The 18811-nt window shown below is 31.1% G+C and overlaps 2 protein-coding genes across 4 annotated transcripts; one reads left to right on the top strand and one right to left on the bottom strand.

The window, feature by feature from the left end:
- The first annotated feature begins 285 nt into the window (after window positions 1–285).
- On the top strand, window positions 286–1717 carry LOC103498843 (uncharacterized). Its single transcript, XM_008461621.3, has 2 exons — window positions 286–664; window positions 997–1717. The coding sequence occupies exons 1-2, from the start codon at window positions 515–517 to the stop codon at window positions 1414–1416; spliced, it is 570 nt and encodes a 189-aa protein (XP_008459843.1). The 5' UTR covers window positions 286–514; the 3' UTR covers window positions 1417–1717.
- A 1819-nt stretch (window positions 1718–3536) lies between these two features.
- Window positions 3537–10956, bottom strand: LOC103498842 (histidine kinase 3). Of its 3 annotated transcripts, none has more exons than XR_007824938.1 (11): window positions 9197–10956; window positions 8568–8849; window positions 8102–8271; window positions 7673–7885; window positions 7104–7290; window positions 6965–7016; window positions 6634–6863; window positions 6411–6509; window positions 4906–6038; window positions 4340–4695; window positions 3537–4220 (listed from the first exon to the last, which is right to left on the bottom strand). XR_007824938.1 is itself a non-coding variant. In XM_008461620.3 (10 exons), exons 1-10 carry the CDS (start codon window positions 9593–9595, stop codon window positions 4431–4433), a joined length of 3030 nt encoding a protein of 1009 aa, XP_008459842.2. In that variant the 5' UTR covers window positions 9596–10628; the 3' UTR covers window positions 3537–4430. The 3 variants fall into 3 exon arrangements, 1 of the variants encoding a protein (XP_008459842.2); XR_007824939.1 differs by having other exon boundaries at window positions 4336–4695; window positions 9197–10628; XM_008461620.3 differs by having other exon boundaries at window positions 3537–4695; window positions 9197–10628.
- Window positions 10957–18811: the final 7855 nt, after the last annotated feature.

The raw sequence follows: 18811 nt of genomic DNA, 5'->3' as shown, positions 1-18811 counted from the left end.
ATTTTTATGCATTTTTTTTCTTAGCAATACATATCAACTTCGTTCTTGACCGATGTGCATTGTGTGTGTAGATATATATAACAATTTATACTTGGATTAAACTTGGCTATATCACTCACACACAAGTATATTAATCATTAAACTATGCTTAAATTTGGCTATACTACTCAAAATTTAACACTTACTTTTTCTTACTTATCAAAAGTTCTAGTGTAATATATAGAACGTACAAAAGTTTAGTGTTAAAATTAATACGAATTCTGACTCAAAAATTGTATCTTTAAATGTAGCTTTAGCTCTAGGTAAGAAGCTATGCATGTGTGATATTCAATTTTTTTCAACCATGCAAAAGACAGACTACTCACAGCACGCCACGTGGATGTCACTGCTACCTGTCACCCTCACAGCCGCGGTAACCCATGGCGCCTCCATCAATGGCGGAACCCGATACTGGAAGAGCGCTATTGAAAATCCATCACCTCTTCCATAGAAAATTTTCAAGTGAAACAAATCCATGGAAGAAGAGCAACGCCTAGAGTTGATTAGCCATGCCATTAAGAGGCTACTTGAAGATAACAAGAACAAGAAATCCTCTGATCGGAGCTCTGTCGACGATGGCGATGAAAACGGAAACCCTTCTCTCCTCCGCGACTTGCTCTCTCAGGTACACAAAATTTCACGCTTTGGATTTCCCGAACACTGAACTGAAACCTCAAATCCCTATCCCTATCGTTATTCTATTGAGGTTTTTGATTTGTTGCCTCGTTATGCGTTGATTTCTTCTTCGTATGTTTCGATTGATTTTGCTCTGAATTTTGTATTTTAGTTCCAATCAGGATTACTCGTCTTGATTCATTAGAATCCTATCTAGATTTTCCCTTCTGAACTTGTTTCATGATGATTTCATTGATTATTATCATCCTCCTCCAAATTTTTTGTCTCTGCTTCTTTAGATTGTAAATTTGGAAACCAAATTCATTTCTTCAACATCAACAGATTGAGTCACTGAAAGAAGGAACAGAATCAGACGAGTTCACTTCTGCATTAGATACTTTAAAAACAAAAGTTGAGAGTTTTATTAAAGAGGAAATTGTTGATGACGAGTGTAGTAGAGAAGACATTGTCAAAGAGTTGAAGAAGCTGAAGAGGCAAAACCTTTTAACTCATTGTCTTCTCTCGGTGATGATTGTATTGACTATTGTTTGGCAGCTCTCTGAGGTCTCCATTATCTTGAATGTAAAAGATAAAATCAGCCATCCCTTTAGATCTTTGGGTAATTTTATCTCAGGAATGTTCAAACGCCCTAAAACCATTGTTGATAATACAGACAAGAATTCATCTAGACAAGACAACGACGAAGTTTCATTGCTTCCCCCTCTCAAAATTCCAGAACTTCCTCATATGGGTTTACAATAGTTTTGGATTTTAATGGCTAAAAACATTGATTTTCCACTTGTTCTTGAACCAACAAAAGGGAGATGGGTACAGAGAGTGAAGTTTCCAAATGGTGATAAGAAGATGGTTTGGCTAGCAATTTTGCGTCCTTTCTTCTGGATTCATATGGAGGAGGAGCGTAATAAGCGTCTCTTCAGACATTACTCTTTTCTTTTTATAGTTTTATGAATTTGGTTCTGTCCACTATAGTAGATTGTATATTGTATTATGGCAAAACTATGCACCTCTTTACGAATTTTGATCTCAAATCTTCTTTTTGTAATGTCTTCCCTTATTTCATTTATTTTCTTCTCTAAAAAGATTCCCAAACGGCAATGATGAACGGGGAGATATTTGGTTGAAGGAGTTCCCAAATCCTGTAATTATTATATTTGTTTGGTTTTGTGACTTTTTTCTTTTCCTTTTTGAAATGAAATGCAGAAAACAGAAATCCTTGTAAATGGTTAAGCCATCGAAATATTTATAAATGTAGCAAAATTACTACAATAGTAGAGACTAATAGACATTTATAAATGATGGATAATAGTAGTTTATCGATGTTCATCGGCAAGAAACTAGTAGACATCTACCAAAACTGGATCCATATGTATATTTTTTTTCTCCTTTTTTTAAGTGAGGGCTTTTAGATCTGAGGTCTTTGTTCTTTATATCTCAAAAAGTAGCTTTTAAAGTATGTGTTAAAAGGAACAACAATTCCAAATCGCATTAATTTGTATGATGTGACTCTCTGTTTGACATTTGCAATAATAGAAGGTATTATTAATAATACAACTCTCATGAAGGTATCCATCTACTTTTGATCTTTTTTTTTTTTTCTTTTGTATAAAAATGATATTTAATGTTTTAAAATATATAACCCATAATATGTGTCATTGTCGTGGCCTATATCTTTGAAAGATGATGTATTCTGTTCGTGTCATAGAAAAGTTGTGACTTGGAAGACATCATTGTAATGCATCGATGAACATAAACTTGAAAAGATGTATTGTAAACTACTCTAGAATTTTTCAAGAGTCCATGGTTTAAGCCAAATATGATGTGTCGTGCTCAAAGTTGTAAGTATGTTACAATCTTGTTTTTGGTTAATTAATGGAGAAGATTCAATAACCATCAAATTGGTTATAAAAGACCTACCTTTTCCTTTCAAGTAACTCCACCCTTATTTTCCTCGACGAACAAAAGAAGGGATACAGTTAGCATAAGCTTATTTTTTGATTTTTAATCCTTTTTAGAAAAACTTATTTTCTTAGATCCTTGATGATAAAACTGATGTAAGCATTGAGAATGTGTAATCTTCAGTTACTTTTCCACTCATTTTACCCCATTAAATCTAATATACTTAATAATCAGTCATTTTCCTACATACCTCAACTATATATACATATATATATATACTCACAACACTGTTATTAGTCACAATAAAACCTAGTTCTCCCTATGCAGGTGTTCCTGATATGATTAGCTTTTATTACTCACAACTTCGTAGTTATGTTGAATTAGAGAAAATCAAGAGTGAAGACACTTTGGGGCTAAAGGGTTTGCATTAAAATTTTCCACACCTCACATTCCAATTATACCTATAAGATTGATAGATGAATGAAGTAGATTTCCATAACATAACACCTCATGGAGTACTACAATACATTTGACATTCCTTTACTTGTCACATAACTCAAACAGAATTTGTATTATTGTAGACTTGATAGTAAAGCATCTTTTTTTTCTTTTTATTACGACAAGATGAAGAAACTAACCTCATATCTTTTAAGACAGTTGGTTTTAAAAGATAAAAACACTCTCCTCCTCTGTTGTACTTTTTAACATAAGATACTAACCACAATAGAAAATTATATTTGTTTTCTATTTCAAAATTGTACTTCCAAGTTCTTAAAATAATAGTTAATTCTCAAATACTACAAGAATATATATATTGAAACCTAAAGTAGGAAATAATTAGTAGACAGTTGCCAAATGAAACCAACACTAAGCACTTTCTCCTAACACTGAAAACTTGAACATCAATAAGTGAAAAGGTCATATTAGATTACTGAGAATAAGATAAAAAGATACTACAAAACAACTTGAAAAGATGAAATCTAACCCCTTTATTAATAGCAATCATTAAAAGCATTTTCTTGGAATATCCACTCAAAATCTAACACTCTTCAGCCTCACGCTAAATAAACAATTTTATACAGAACACTGACCTGAAGGAATGGGAATTGTCACCAAGAAATGTACATTATCATTTTTTTTTTGTTCAAATCTTATAGTGTGTGAAGTTTTTGTCCTATTTTCATCTGAAATAGAAAAGTATACAACAAAATTAGCTAAAAGAAAAAGAGAAGAAAAGTAAAGTTGTGAGAATACAAATCAAACATATTTTTTAATATACAAAGCTTTTCTTTTTTTTCTTCTAGTTGCCACCCCACATTCTTCCTCCATCCAAATTGATATCTACACTGCCATTTCTTGATCCCTTTGATGAGCAACTTGTAGGATGATCATAAAAATATAGGAAAAAAAGATTGCAAACCACAGAGACTTTAATTACTTTCATATAAGAAAGTCCCTGATGAATCATTCCGCTTCCAAATAAATCTTGAATTTCTGACCTTCGAAAAAATATAGCGACGTTTCTCATTCGTCGGGTGACGAGAACTCCACCTGACCACTCATGTCTGTCTACTTATTTACACTCTTCCACAAAATCTAGGCTTGCCTGGCATAATATGAAGCAATCCAAGAAGTCGATTCACCTTCGACTGCGAAAGACATAATTTGATTGAATAATTTCATCATTACGATATATCTTTTAGATGTTGTACTTGATCCTACGCATTTCTGAGGAATGGAAGTTAGCAATAAAAATATGCTTACTTACTCGGCGGTAATCTACACCCTTTTAAGCATGCTGTACATTCCTGACTGAACAGGCCAATGTCATTGGCAATCTCGGATTATACGATTGCTCTCTATAAAGTTCCATTTGAGGTACTGTGGAAAAATTGAGAAACTTCTCGGTAAAGTCTCTCAACTTCAAATGGTTTCGAAACGTACCCATCCATCCCACATCGAAGACATTCCTCATGTGTAGCCTGGATTACATCTGCTGTCATGGCCAAGATGGGTACACGCCAATAACACGTATTCTCGTATGCTTCTTTTGATAGTTCTCCGACTTGGATACCATCATTGATTCGATGTTCAATTTCCCGAATTCTTCTTGTAGCTTCAAAGCTGTGAAGCAGAACATTAATCACTCAAGTGATCAGCTCATTTATGTATGTTCAATGATCATAACTCAAAAGTTTGAAGAAACTGTCAAATCAAGTTTCTTTCCTTTTCTTCTTCCTTCTTAAAAGAAAAAAAATATATATGAAAAATACATTCCTATCGCTACAAGTTCTTCAAAAAGGAGGAGAAAAAGAATGTATATTTATCACGTACCCATCCATTTCTGGCATCTGAATATCCATGAAACAAGCATCAAAATGATGGGGTGGCGTAAGCAGTCGGATTGCATCTCGTCCACTGTTTTCACATACCACATCAGCTCCATATCGCTGTAGAGCACCAGCAGCGACAATACGATTCACCTTATTGTCATCTATTACCAGAATTTTTCGACCAAGAAGTAAATTGCGGAGTGAGAGAACAGGAAGCTCTCCGTTGCGAGGGTTACCCTTGATCCCCACACTCATGACTCGGTGTAGAGAGGCAGCAAGCATGCCTGCCCTCAATGGCTTTAAGATGACAGTGGGAGTGAATACATCAGAGATCATAGTGCTAGCTTTTGAAGAACTAATGGAGCTAGTAAGGAGAAATAGTTTGGGAGGAACTGCATAAGAATTTCTCAAGTTTTTGATAAAATGTTCCGATGTGCTCATACCCTGATCCCAAATTTTCTGCTCAACAAAAATCATATTGACAGTCGAACCACTAATAGTCGTGGTAGATAGACATTGATTCAAGTCAGATAAGACTTCAACATTTATTGCAAGTCGTTGGATGTGATATCTCGATACTTTGGCCCGTATGGGTTGATGGTCCACAACTAAGGCTCTCATACCCTTAAATTCTGAGGTTGCACTGATGGAAGTGTTCTTAATTTGTTGTGTGTTGTTATACTCACTTGTCGAGCCGTTTGTGAAAACGGCAGTGAATGTGAAGGTAGAGCCAACCTTAGGTACACTCACAAAACCAATCTCCCCCTTCATGAGGCCAACCAAACATTTACTAATACTCAGCCCAATACCCGTTCCCCCATGAGTTCTAGAGATGGATGGTCGAACCTGCATGAAGGGAGTGAAAATGCGTGATTGGGCTTCTAGAGGAATACCGACACCTGTATCTTCCACGGATACCATGAGGTTAATAAGGTCAGGTGGAGATGTCATGAAATGACAAGCAGTCGATCCCTCTTGACTGAACGTTCGAAACCCTGCCCAGCTGAGACGTCTATTCGCAACAGGATAACCACTCAAGGTGCTATTTGTTGACGACTCAATCTCAAGATCAATCGATTCAATAACCTCCTTGACGAGATTAACAGTGACAAATATGTGTCCTTTTTCTGTGAACTGCCAAATCCAAAAACATCAACTTTTAGCATCTAAACAAAAACCAATAGTCAAATATATTGGATTCAATTTTCGATAATCATTTTCACTTGTTTTAAGATATTTCAACAGTCCCTTTGTGTGCCTACACCACAATTCAGAACATCAGTCGAAATGGAACAGTTCCCACTCCACTTAGATAATTTGTTCTTAATCTTCACAAGTATACATGACAGAAACACAAAACTTCTAAATGACATAGGGCATCAATCAGAGAATGTAGCTAAATTAAAATCCTCATCCTTGATCGTAGGAAATTCCTGTGTATGATTTTTCCCCGGCCTAAATTATCCTATTAGTTTATTTTGCAATGCAGAAAAAAAGATCACTTGCCTTAATCGAGTTTCCCACAAGATTAGTGATGATTTGCCTAAACCTTCCAGGATCACCAACAAGCGTCTCAGGAACACTATCTGAAATGTAAACTGCCAGCTGCAATGACGACAAAGTGACACGCAAATATAAATGAGTATAACAACAAAACAGAGAGAGATGAGGCAACAGGAAAGTAAGCATGAAGAATAGCGTGGATAACAGAATTTGAAGTGTATATTACCTCCAATCCTTTTTCTTGCGATTTCCCGGAAAAGAGTGATAAAATATCATCCAAAACTGCTCGGAGATTGAAAGGTATAGCTTCAAGCTCAAGCTTTCCAGATTCGATTTTTGCCTGATCCAAAACTTCGTTTATCAATGATACCAAAGCTTTTCCACTGTCTTGTGCAGTTTTAACATAATCTTGTTGAGTCACATCTAAGTCTGTGTCCATAAGCAAATGCAACATTCCTGAAATATCCAAACAAAATAAGTCAGATTATTAATGCTATAGTATGATTTGAAGAATTTCTTAGAAAAATAAACCAAAAGCGTCATCGGTAAATTCTCACCTAGAACACCATTCATAGGAGTTCTGATCTCATGGGAAACAGTTGCAAGGAACTACAAAGGGATAAAGAACTCTTGAGGCTCATTTCGTAAATGAACATAGAGAACAGATAATTCTGATTAATCGAAGTGTCCACATACCTGGGATTTGGCAATATCAGCATCTTCTGCCCGTTTCTTGAGTACCATCATCTCATGATAATCATCCTCCACTTTGGCAATCCGGTTCAAGGTTGCATGGAATATATACCCCAAAAGCAAGGCAATAATGAGTATGCCAATTGAAGTTGTCATTGCCAACCAAGGCCAAGGTTGTTTTTGTTTGAATCTGTGTCAGAAACATAACATTCACCATTCTGCAATACATACTTGTCTTAAAACGAGCTAGTTTTCTTTTTCTCATTGGATAGAAACAACTGATTTCGTTGAGAAAAAATGAAAAACATACAAAACATTAAAAAATATCAACCCCACTGAAACGTCAACCCCAGAGAAAGGGTTTTCAACTAAGTAAAAAATAAGCCAAATTTAGATCTCATCAAAGAGAAGAATAGTTGGGTCTTTGAATAGATGGCAAGCTCCAAAACAAAAAACAAAGATCACTTCAAGAAAAATAATGTTCTTGGAACACATTGACGTTTAGTAGAACAAACCAAGCTGAAGAGGCTACATCAAAATGGAACTACTTCGGTAGTAATTCGTTTTGTTACCTGCATCGCATCTCATGTTTCCTATCTGGATCCCCAAAGTTCAGGGGACTAACATGCTGCAACCCATCTTCAGATACATCTTTACCATACATACTGATTGGATGTGATTGGTTAGTGGTATCATAAACATTCACTAGGATAGTTTGGTTGCTTGCAAGCTGTTGAAGTAACTTCTCCACCAGTGACTCGATATCAAAAACTCCGCCAAGATACCTGTGTGACAAATATAGATGCATTGATTACAGAATTGGCAGCTTAAAATACCTCTTTGCAATTGATGAAATTTCCACCAACTGACAGATGTTATCCATTAAATTGTAAGAGAGATTATAATATACCCATACTGGTTTAACGTTTTAGTTTGGTTTGATATAAATTGCATTATTAGAACTAGGCAAATCAAATTTGATTATCAGATAGAAGACATACCCATCTGTAGCTTGAATCCTCTCATTTGGGGTGGCATTTGAGGGAAGATCTCTTTTATAGACCGCAAATGTAAGTATGACCCCAAGACGATTTGTTTTGATTAACTTGAATGGAGCAGTTAAGACTCCCTTTCCCGATGCTCTAGCACGTAATACATTCTTACGGTCTTCCTGGTTATGCAAATAATTCAGTATTAATTTTATGCTCAAAGTGAAGAATTGATAAAATAATCAATATGGCATCGCATGTTAGACGCCCAAAACTTTTCTGGGCATTCTAAAAAATGTACAAGTCTTATCAAAACCAGGACCATTTAACCACCAATCTCAACTAGAAGTATCAGTATCAAAGAAAATGATTGAAGTGAGAAGGTTATTTGTCTACAAATTGTCCACTTCGGTCCAGCACAAGATAATTGGAATCTCACTGACATGACAAGGTTCCAAAAGATAAGAAAGGATCTCACCACTCCAGACAGCATATCAAGAGAAACGACATGAGAAATTGTATCCTGTGCAAAGATTACAGGAGCATATTCGTCTTGGGTGGGTGATGGCTCCAGATCTTCTGGAGCATAGTCATCTTCATGAACTGGACTTTGTTCGATTTTGTCCATCCTTTTAATCGTCCAGCCTTGTTGCTTCTCAAAATGTTCTCTGTCAGAATGAAGCACCCTTACTGCATACGCCACACCACTAGTAAGAGGCCTCTCAAAAGCAGTTCTTTCCGTGTATCTCGCAAAGGTCCTCTACATATATGGAAGTTAGTCTTTGTTGAATGGATAACACAAATCATATTTCAAAAGAATACAATTCAATTCCATGAAACAAAAAAAAACACTTGAAAATGAAAGCCAAGGTGTTCTAATCCAAAAGAAAACGAACACAATTTGAAACTTCCTTTTTAGCACAGCTCCTCATGATTAGAAAATCTGATCTAACTTCAGATTTCAATGCTTATATTCTTAACATCATATAAAACCAAACCTTAGATGGATACAATTATCAATAGAACATCTTTGAATCTTTCTTCCCTCACCCTTCCTCTATGTTTAGGGAAAGAGAGATGTAGAGAAATCAAAAAATATATTTGTACCTGATCTATAGCAGATGGGTTCTTGCCATGATGAAAGGTAGAGATGAGAATGGACATTGCTTGAATATGATTCATACTAACATTAAACTGATCTTGAAGCATCCTAGCTCTCTCATCACACATACTTCCCAAGGCTTCTTTTCTCTTCTCTGTAGCTTGAGAGCTCATGTAATGAAAGATCCATAAAGAAGCAAGAGTAGAGCTAAGAACCCAAGCCACTAAAAGCCTTCTCCACCATGTTTTTTTAACTTTCTTGGATCCGATATACTGATAATATTGGTGATGCATCTTGCAACAATTCCCAATGACAGTTTCCCATAATTGAAGCCATATCTTCCCACCCCCACCAAGCAAACCAGCCTTAGTTTCCATAACTCCACCATTAATGAACCAGTTCATGGAAGAAATCTAATCAACCATATAAACTACAACTTCTTATAAACATAAGCATAAAGAGAAGATGCCCTAAGTTTGAGCTAAACCCCAAAAACATGAAGCAGAACTCATTCAATCCAGTAGCCGACACAAATTAAACTGGACAAAGTGATGAGGTGGGTCTGACCTCTTTCTTAAACTCAGTTAAGAAATATTAGAAAGAGAGAGAAAGAGAAGAGAGACCCACTGTCAAATCTACAGGGAAATGTCTAATTAAACCCAACACTTGGACATGGGGGAAAAACAAAAACGATCCAAATTCAAGGTATGATGGTGATGAAGAGAAGAAGAAGAAGAAGAAGAAGAAGAAGAAAGTGTGAAAAAAAATGAAAGAGATAAAAACCAAACTACAGATTGAAAATGATTTCAAAGGATGTATGGGAAAGAAGATGCTTTCTTATCCACCTAGCCAAACCAGATGAGTTGAAAACAATAACACTATAGTAAGAGCCAAAATTTTCTTTTGATTAAGGGATAAGAAATTCACATACCTACAAAAAAGAATCCTAAGATTCTCAATTTCTAATAACTTAAAAAAAAACAGAATTTGGTTTTTATCCTATAGCTGCCCACCAAAACCCAGAAAAAGGAATTGGTCCAAACACAACCCTCAAAAGATTCCCAAACTTAGTTAATCAAAAAAAGAAAAGAAACAAACCCTCAAACCCCAAAACCCAGCAAATGAATCCAACAATACCCAAGTTATCAAAAAACAGAGAAAACAAGCATTTCAATTATGTGGGTATCAATATTTGACCTTTGAGATAACAAACCTGCAAAGATCTATAAAGCAGAAACACATTCAAATGATTTAAAATAGCAGTGGAAATTGCAGCTGAAGAAGAAGAAGGAGAAGAAGAAGAAGAAGAAGAAAACCCAACAAAGAATGAACTCATGGAAGAAGCTGAAGAGAAGAGAAAAGAAGAAAGAGAGGGCTTAGTATAAGCAATAGAATGGTAAAAATGGATATGGAAGTTTCCCCATTATCTCTCTTTCTCTATCCATTTAATTTTTTATTTTTATTTTTTATTTTTTTCATTTACATATCCACTCAAATTGATGCAACTCTTTGTTGAGAAAATGGATAAGAAAATAGACCCAAAAACAAAACAAAACAAAACAAAAACCAAAATGAAAATTACATCATATCATGATGAGCTAAAGAGTAGAAAAAGCCATAGTCCCACTCATCAAACAAATTAGTGCTCTCTCTCTCTCTCTCTCTTAACTTTGCTGTTTTGTTGATATCCTTATCCAATTCTCCCATCCCCAGTATTGCACAATTTCTACACGCTAACTCCTTCCTCCAAGGCTCTACTTTTTTTCTTTCACAAAACCACCCTCCCTTCCTACTCATTTCTACATAATAACCCTCCTTCTCCATTGAAGTTCCTTTTCTTTTGCTAAAGTTTGTATTTTTCTTTATCTTGTCTTCACACATGGTCAAGATTTAAAATTTCTTCCTATAGAGGATTAAAAGTCGTGAATGTGGAACAAAACATTTTGTTCCTCCAAGATTTCAATGCATTAGAACGTTTGTTGTTTTCCCCTTTCATACTTTTGCTTCAAATTTTTTTATTTTGAAATAGTAGGATTTTAACTCAAAAACATTGCTCTAAATAAAAATGTTCCACCTTTTTACTTGTTTGATCAATTTTCTAATACATATTTTGAATAAAAATATTCATATTTATTACTTAAGATGGTCTCAATAAATTTTGTTTTTTAAAGATCTTCTATACTTTTTTAAAATGTACTTAAGGAAAATACATAACAATATGATCTACGATCACTTTTTAAGAATAGATCAATACAAAATAAAATGTTAAAAAAGTAAATTCTAATAAAATTAAGATTTCAATAATAACCTTATGGAGATAACTGGAATAAACATAAGTTTATATCATATTTGGTAAAGAAAAAACAAAAAGTCTTCTCACGAAAAGCTATTAATTTTTATATATATATACATATACATAAACAAAACCACCACATTGCATAAATAACACAAAGTACAAGGGTAAAATTGTAAATTTATATAACAAAAAAAAAAAGGCAAGAACTCTATTAGTGGCAAAACCGTAATTAAAGTGAAAAGCAATGGGAAAACCTAAGAAGCCACTTCAAGGCAAGTGATTAGGCCATCACTACTACATAACCATCACCCACTTTTTTTCCTTCTAAAAATCAAAATAAAAACAATTTTTTAAAAAAAAAAAAATCATTTCGAGTCTCTACTTTTAATTTTGTTATAGAATTATATTTTTCTCTATAAACTTTTAAAATAAATTTACATATTGTGTTTTTCCAATAAAATTATGACTGACTATTTAATTAACTTCAATAAAAGAATAATAAATTTATTGATAATACAATGACAAAAATTGAATGGATTTTAACACCACTAATCAAAATGGTATTTGGACTTTAAATTTTTTTCTTAATTGTGGTGGTTCTGTGGGGGCCCACCTGAAAGAGACACGCAACCACGTCAGCAACCGGTTCCTTACACCTCTAACCAATCCAATAACGCTACGTGTCACAAAAACTATGGGCGTCGTTCCACGTGTCAGATTATGAAAGGAAACAAAGCATTTAATATTTTTAATAAAAGAAATAAATTTAATGAAGAGCCTCCCTGTCCCACACGTGTACCGCGACTTCGACAACCTTGTCGGCTCCGCTCTACACATTTTCTTTTTCTTTTCTTTATTTTTTTTTCCCTTTTTATTGCGTAAGAAAGAAGTCCTTCTCCTAATTCACTTACAAATATTCCATAATTCTCTCATATACTTCCTTTCCCCCTTTTAATATTGACATACTTCCTTGGTGGAAGTGATTTTAATTGTTTTGTTTTACTTGTGAATTGTAATACACAACAACACAAAACAAGTCATTATGTTTTGTTAATCTATCTCTATCCCCGACCTATATAACAAAGAAATGGAGATTTACGAGAAGTTCGTCAATCGGTTCTTTTTTAAGAGATTTTTTAGTCTTTGTTCATCGTTCAACTGTACTTTAATTTGGTTTACAACTTTTCTAGTAAAACTTACATTCCATGCTTCTTCTTTCGATAAATTTCTAAATGAGAGAATACATCATATCTATAATCTTTGCAAGTTCTGTATCTTCTTATGTGTCGTCCAAATCTTAGAAAGATTTTTTTTTCTTTTGTTGTTTGCCCATATGTTGATGCTCTTTGCGTTTGAGTTATTGGTGCTTTTTTGAGTTAAATTGCTTAAAAAAAACGTTCAAAATAATTTTTTTTAACTTAAAATTTAGTATACTTTTGTATTTCCTTCTTTTATCTTATTTTTCTTATTTGAAAGTGCACGTTGATGTTCGTTAAGTTAAGTTTAATTAAATAGATGAGTTGAAGTTTTAATTAGTTTGAACATGAAGTCGTTTTCTTTTGAAACTGTATGGATATACATCAAAGTAATATAAATAAGTAACAAAAAAAATCACATAAATTGATTAAGACAAAATGGTAGCAATATAGATATTTCATTTTCAAATTACATTATTAAATAAAAAAAAAAAAAGAAGAAGAAGAAGAAGATTAGAATAATGGTAATACACAGTCCATTGCACATTTGATACAAAATATAAAATGATATTCTATTGTATTTTTGTAGACTATACATCATCTCATCGAAAAATGAATAAGTATTGATGTATATGTCATCAACGGTACCGTGAGAAGAAGTAACGTTGTAAATTATGGTAAAAGATGTAACTTTTTCCATTATTTATGGTAGCCGTCAATTTAAAATGACGAAGGCCCACTAATCGGCCCATTAGATTCCTTTTACTCGGCCCAGTGGGACCCTCTTCTTCTTCTTCTTCTTCTTTTAAATCTATTTTTGGTTTTTAAAATTACTAATAGAAAGTGAATGACAAAGCACAAACATTTGTAAATGGGAGCTATGTTCATAAAATAATTATTGACAAAAAAAAAAAATCAAATAATTTATCAAGTCTATTATTTTATTTTAAGAAAATTTGCAAAAGAACGAAAAAAAAACGCGCTGAAAGAATAATTGTAGTTACAATTGTACTCTTAAACTTTAAAAATAAAAAAATTTAACTCTCGAACCAATCAAAATTTTAATATTTACATAACTGTGTAAATTGTACTGATTATATAAGTTTGATGATTTAATTTTTATCATTTGTGAGTACAATTTTTACGATCATCATGAACTTGAGGGATTTTAATATTTCTAGATGTTATTACTAAAAGTTTAATGATATAATTGCAATAATCGTTATACTAGAACGGTGGTTTTTGCAACTTGCCAATAACTAGGTTTACAAGAAATGAAAACGATAGTTATGGAGAATTAACGAAGTGAATCTTACTTTTTGAAAATTAATTTAAATGAAAAAACTTTTAAAAATATCTACAAATACAATAAAATATCATTACTATTTTATCTATCACGATATATATAGTAATCTATCTTGATCTATAGCGATCCATTGTAGATGAAAAGTGATATTTTGCTATATTTTATAAATATTTTACTATATTTGAAAACAACTCCGAGATGAATTAAAAATGATTTTTTCTCTTAAAAGACTTATTTAAAAAGTAAAAGACAAAAGTAAAATAATGAGAAAGTTGATGGGAGGACAATATGGTTGAAGAACATCCATACCGGATGTCTCCACCTCTTTAAAAAAAATATTTATCAATGTGTCTAAATTATTTACCACTTTTATTCATTCCTCTTCCCTCTTTTTCTTTTCCTATAAAAAATTAATTCGGACTATGAAATGAAATTCTTTCAATTTCTATATTAAATAAACACACAAAGGACGACTAGTAGTTGTAATATATTAATGTTTTCTTTTTCTTTTTTTTTTAACCTTTCTTCCTTTCTCATATAAGAAAGAGAAATAAAAAAGGTAAATAATCTTTTTCCTTCATTGAGTTAATTAATTTCTTAGTACCATTTTTCATTCCACCCTAAATAGCAAAATAAAAATTGCAAATTAACTCTACCCATTTTGACATATCAATAATAATATGGTAAAATGTTAAAAAAGTTTGATTCTTTCTAAAGAGTTTGATTGTATATATATATATATAATATTTGCAGAAACTCTTTCTTACCAATTCAAAACTTAATTTAATATTATTACGTTATGTTTTAAAAACTATGTAAAAGGACACAAAATGCACACATTCATTCTCTCTTTGGAAATATTTATTTAAGTAATATTGCTAATTATATAGGTCGGCAATAACAATTATATATATATATATATATATATATATATATATATATATATATATAGTGGTGGTTTAGGTGGAAAGCTATGTATTAAGTGTTCTTTTTAATTTTGTTTTTGGTTTTTACCTCCATTGTAGACTTGAAGAAGAGGGGGGGAAAAGGGTTATGAAATTGACAAGGTGGTATTAATAAAAAAGAAAAGTTGACAATAACAAATGATTTTAATTGGGTTAGGAGTTTAAATGTCAAGAAATAGAGCCAAAATTCCATAGCTTTTGAACAATTCAAACCTAATTTGGAATTGTCCCCCATAACCATGCTATAAAATGGTAGCAAAAACCTACATCTTTTTAGGGTTTTTTTTTTCCTTTGTTTTTGCCTTCTCTTTTTTGACTTTTTATTTGTTGAAGTCAATGTCTTTAACTATGATAGCTTGTTTTTTTAGTTAAAATTTCAATTTGGTCGGGTGGCTTTTTTTTTCTTTGTAGTATTAGAGATCAAAAAAAAAAAAAAAAAAAAAAACTTAACTGACGTAAAATTTGTAGAGTACTCCTTAAATAACGTGTTCGAATACTTTTGTTATTAATTTGTTTCAATCTTGATACTTATTTGAGAATTTCTAAACCTTTAATTTTATTTTTTAGCTTTAAACTTTGAAAATGTCTTTTTGTGCCAAAGTGAGTTTGGATTAACGATGTTGACATGAATTGTTCCTAAAGATTAAAGGTTTGATCTTCTACCTATAGTAGTTATATTAAAAATATGATTAAATTTCTCTTTGTATATTCTATATAAATATATATAAAAAAATGTTTTTAAATATAACAAAATGAGTTTACTTTTTATCAGTGATAGATCTAGATATAGGTTAAAATTTTGATTTTCTTCCCAATTAAAAAATATTGTGACAAAATAATTAGAGGCTCGAGTAGTATGGTAAAAATGGAAAGAAAAAAAAAGGAGAATAACACTTTTAAGTTGAAAGATAAAAGTGAAATTTAAATGAAAGTATGTGTAAGATAGGAAGTCTTAATTTAAGATGTGTCCTTTAGAATGTACTTGCTAATAAATAAAATAACCCAACACCATAATAAATTGTGAAAAGATAGCGAGATGTCCAAATGAAGCAATCTCCCATGATTTATGGTGGTTGTTCCCTATCATCTCCTTCCCATTGGTTTAGTTTTCTTCTTTCTTAGTCAAATTTGGCCAATATGGAATTTTATTCTTCCCATTGCTACCATACTAAAAGTATGGTTATTCTATTATTTCATGTCTAAAGTATAGTTGTTGTGTTTTTTGAAGAATCCTTTTAACCATTTTTATATAGAAACAACTTTTTCTTTTCATATTCTTTCCATTCTTTCATTAACGTATCATGTCGTTTCAGAAAATCAACTTCGTTAAAAGAAGTCGTTCTTCCTAATCTATCACAATTAACATATGTCAACTCTCACTTTACATTTGGCTATGTTAGAAAAACCGAAGGTTTTCCCACTGTATTGAAGGTATTGATGGTTAACAACAAGACCATACCAAAGATGACTCGGTTCTTTGTGTCATTTGTAACTTCTACTGGAAGATGTTTCTATTATTCTCAATTGTACCAATTGGCTACACGTAACCTTAAATTCCTCAAATCTGTTATTTGATATTTTTTTTTCATTCATTTAATGGTTGTATATATCTTAGTCTACCTCTCAAGAAAATAAGTGTGATTTAACAATACAGTCATTGAGAAAATAAAAACTTTCTATACTTTGTTGTTTTTTTTTTAAACCTTTATCGATCGAAAGAGGTATAGCAACTAGTAACCGGTCATAATGAGTTGTAGGGGTATTTTTATTTGAAGGTATAAAAATCAAAATATCTTACCTTCAAAATTGATTAATAGATTAAAATAAGGCTTTTGTATATTTAAAATCAAATTTAAGTGTCTTTTTTTTCCTTAATTAATTACTTTTAAAGTTGAAATAGACTAATTAACTATAGAAGAAAATACCTAATAATATATTAATTTTATTTATTTATTCTTTTTGAAGTAAGCCAAAATTTCATTAATGTATGAATGAGAAATTTTGTTTTTAATATGGACATAGAAAGGGACAACATTATTATATTTGGGTAACTTAATTTCTCTAACAAATATAATTGTTTATTAATAATGTCAAAACCAACCTAATTCAACTTTAATTCCCACATATTTTTAGATTAAAAATAATTAATCCCAATTTTTGTAATTATGATGAAAAAAATCCAATGATAAATTAAATTAACTTAGTGCAATTTTATTTTAATCGATAATGAAAAACCTAAGTATATTTCTTTTTCATTATACTTGACTGCTTTATGTCAAATCATTTAGGGTATTAATACTTTTAAGAAATGAATTAATTTAACCATTTCAATAAAAGATTCAATCATTCAACATAGATTAAAATTAGTTTTCTTAGATTAACCGAAAGAAAATACCAATAAACAAACTATAAAGTTGTGTTTATGATCAATTTTGAAATAAACAGAAGTAATTGTAAAATAATCTTCATATTTATTTTTATTTTATAAAATTGATTATAATTAAATGTACTAAAATTTCTTCAAAATCATATGATTATTTCACATTAAATCCTCTTTTAGACTATTCTAAAAGCATATGAATTTTTTAATAAAATTTAAGTTGTAATAATTTTATCATTTGAAATTAAGATTTATTCTATAAATCAATTTTAAATAATTACTTATAAATTATATATTTTTTAAAAATATTAAATCTATTTTTGTTATTATATCTAAAACACGATAATTTAATATTTCTTTATCAAACACGTAACAAATTTATTAAAAAATAAAGTTAAGATTTACCACACACTAATTACTTTATATATTTTACAATTAATTTCGCAATTAACATTTGTCGATTTCGAACCATTATTTTAAAAATTACGATTATAATCTTAAAAAAATATGTAGTATAAGAAGATGACATGAAAATTAAATAAAAAAATAAAAAACATAAAGAGTAAATTAAAATTTAGAGAGAGAGAAAGGGTTGTTCAAGTGGGAAAAGATTATGGAAAAGCACCCAACCCTGACTTGAGAATAATTTAAGAATATGTTGTCATCAATAAGAATAATTAAAAGCATTGTTTTTAAATATCTCTTAACCAAACCAAAGCATCTCTTTCTCCTTTTTCTTTCTTATTGGAGTTCCTTTTTATCATTAAATAATCAAGTTTTTACTTCCTTTTTTTCCCTTTTTCATCTTTAAGAACAAAATGACATTGGGTGATTAGTGGATTTTAATTTAGATTAAGTTCTTGGTTTGGAGTATTAGTTTTGATCATGGTAGTTAGGGTTAATTTAATGATACCTCCCAAGTTCTATTCCAAGAAAAAAACACATACATGGTAATTCATTAATTACATTTGCTATCATTTTATTTTTTAAAATTAAGTTTATGCAAATTATTCCTGTTTGTTTTCTTTTCAACTTTTTATAAAATATTAAGTCAAATTTCTTTTAAATAATGTGAGTCTAATTTGATAACTATATTTAAAAAAAAAAAAACTTAAAACTAAGTTTGTTTCTTCTCAATTTTTTTATAAAGATTGACATTTTTTTTAAGTATAATAGTTGAATCCATACCTAAATAACAAAAATATTTTTTTATTTTTTAAAATTTGGTATAATTTTTTAAAACTTTAATAAAAAATTAACTACAAAATAATAGATTTGAGGATGAAAAATGTGTTTATAGATTTAATTTTTCAAAACGTGTGTTGAATTTTGGAGGAAAACCAAAAACGAACAATAAACCTCCAAAGCCTTCCATTTTCATATGTTGTTTCAATTAATTTATCGTGTAACCTTCCGTATATAACGAAACACAGAGCCTCACCAAAATTATAAAGAGAGATTATTATTCGGTTTTTGA

This window comes from Cucumis melo, chromosome 11 (assembly GCF_025177605.1).
Source record: "Cucumis melo cultivar AY chromosome 11, USDA_Cmelo_AY_1.0, whole genome shotgun sequence".
Classification (NCBI taxonomy): domain Eukaryota; kingdom Viridiplantae; phylum Streptophyta; class Magnoliopsida; order Cucurbitales; family Cucurbitaceae; genus Cucumis; species Cucumis melo.
This window is presented reverse-complemented; position numbering and strand designations above follow the sequence as displayed.

What these genes read in the sequence shown, in the direction of transcription:
- LOC103498843 (XM_008461621.3), top strand. Translation starts at nt 515, where the DNA reads ATGGAAGAAGAGCAACGCCTAGAGTTGATTAGCCATGCCATTAAGAGG. An exon ending in TCCGCGACTTGCTCTCTCAG is followed by an intron (nt 665 to 996) that starts GTACACAAAATT and finishes CAACATCAACAG; the next exon opens with ATTGAGTCACTGAAAGAAGG.
- LOC103498842 (XM_008461620.3), bottom strand. Translation starts at nt 9,595, where the DNA reads ATGAACTGGTTCATTAATGGTGGAGTTATGGAAACTAAGGCTGGTTTG. An exon ending in TCCTATGAATGGTGTTCTAG is followed by an intron (nt 6,864 to 6,964) that starts GTGAGAATTTAC and finishes TGGATATTTCAG; the next exon opens with GAATGTTGCATTTGCTTATG. An exon ending in CAGATGCCAGAAATGGATGG is followed by an intron (nt 4,696 to 4,905) that starts GTACGTGATAAA and finishes TCTGCTTCACAG; the next exon opens with CTTTGAAGCTACAAGAAGAA.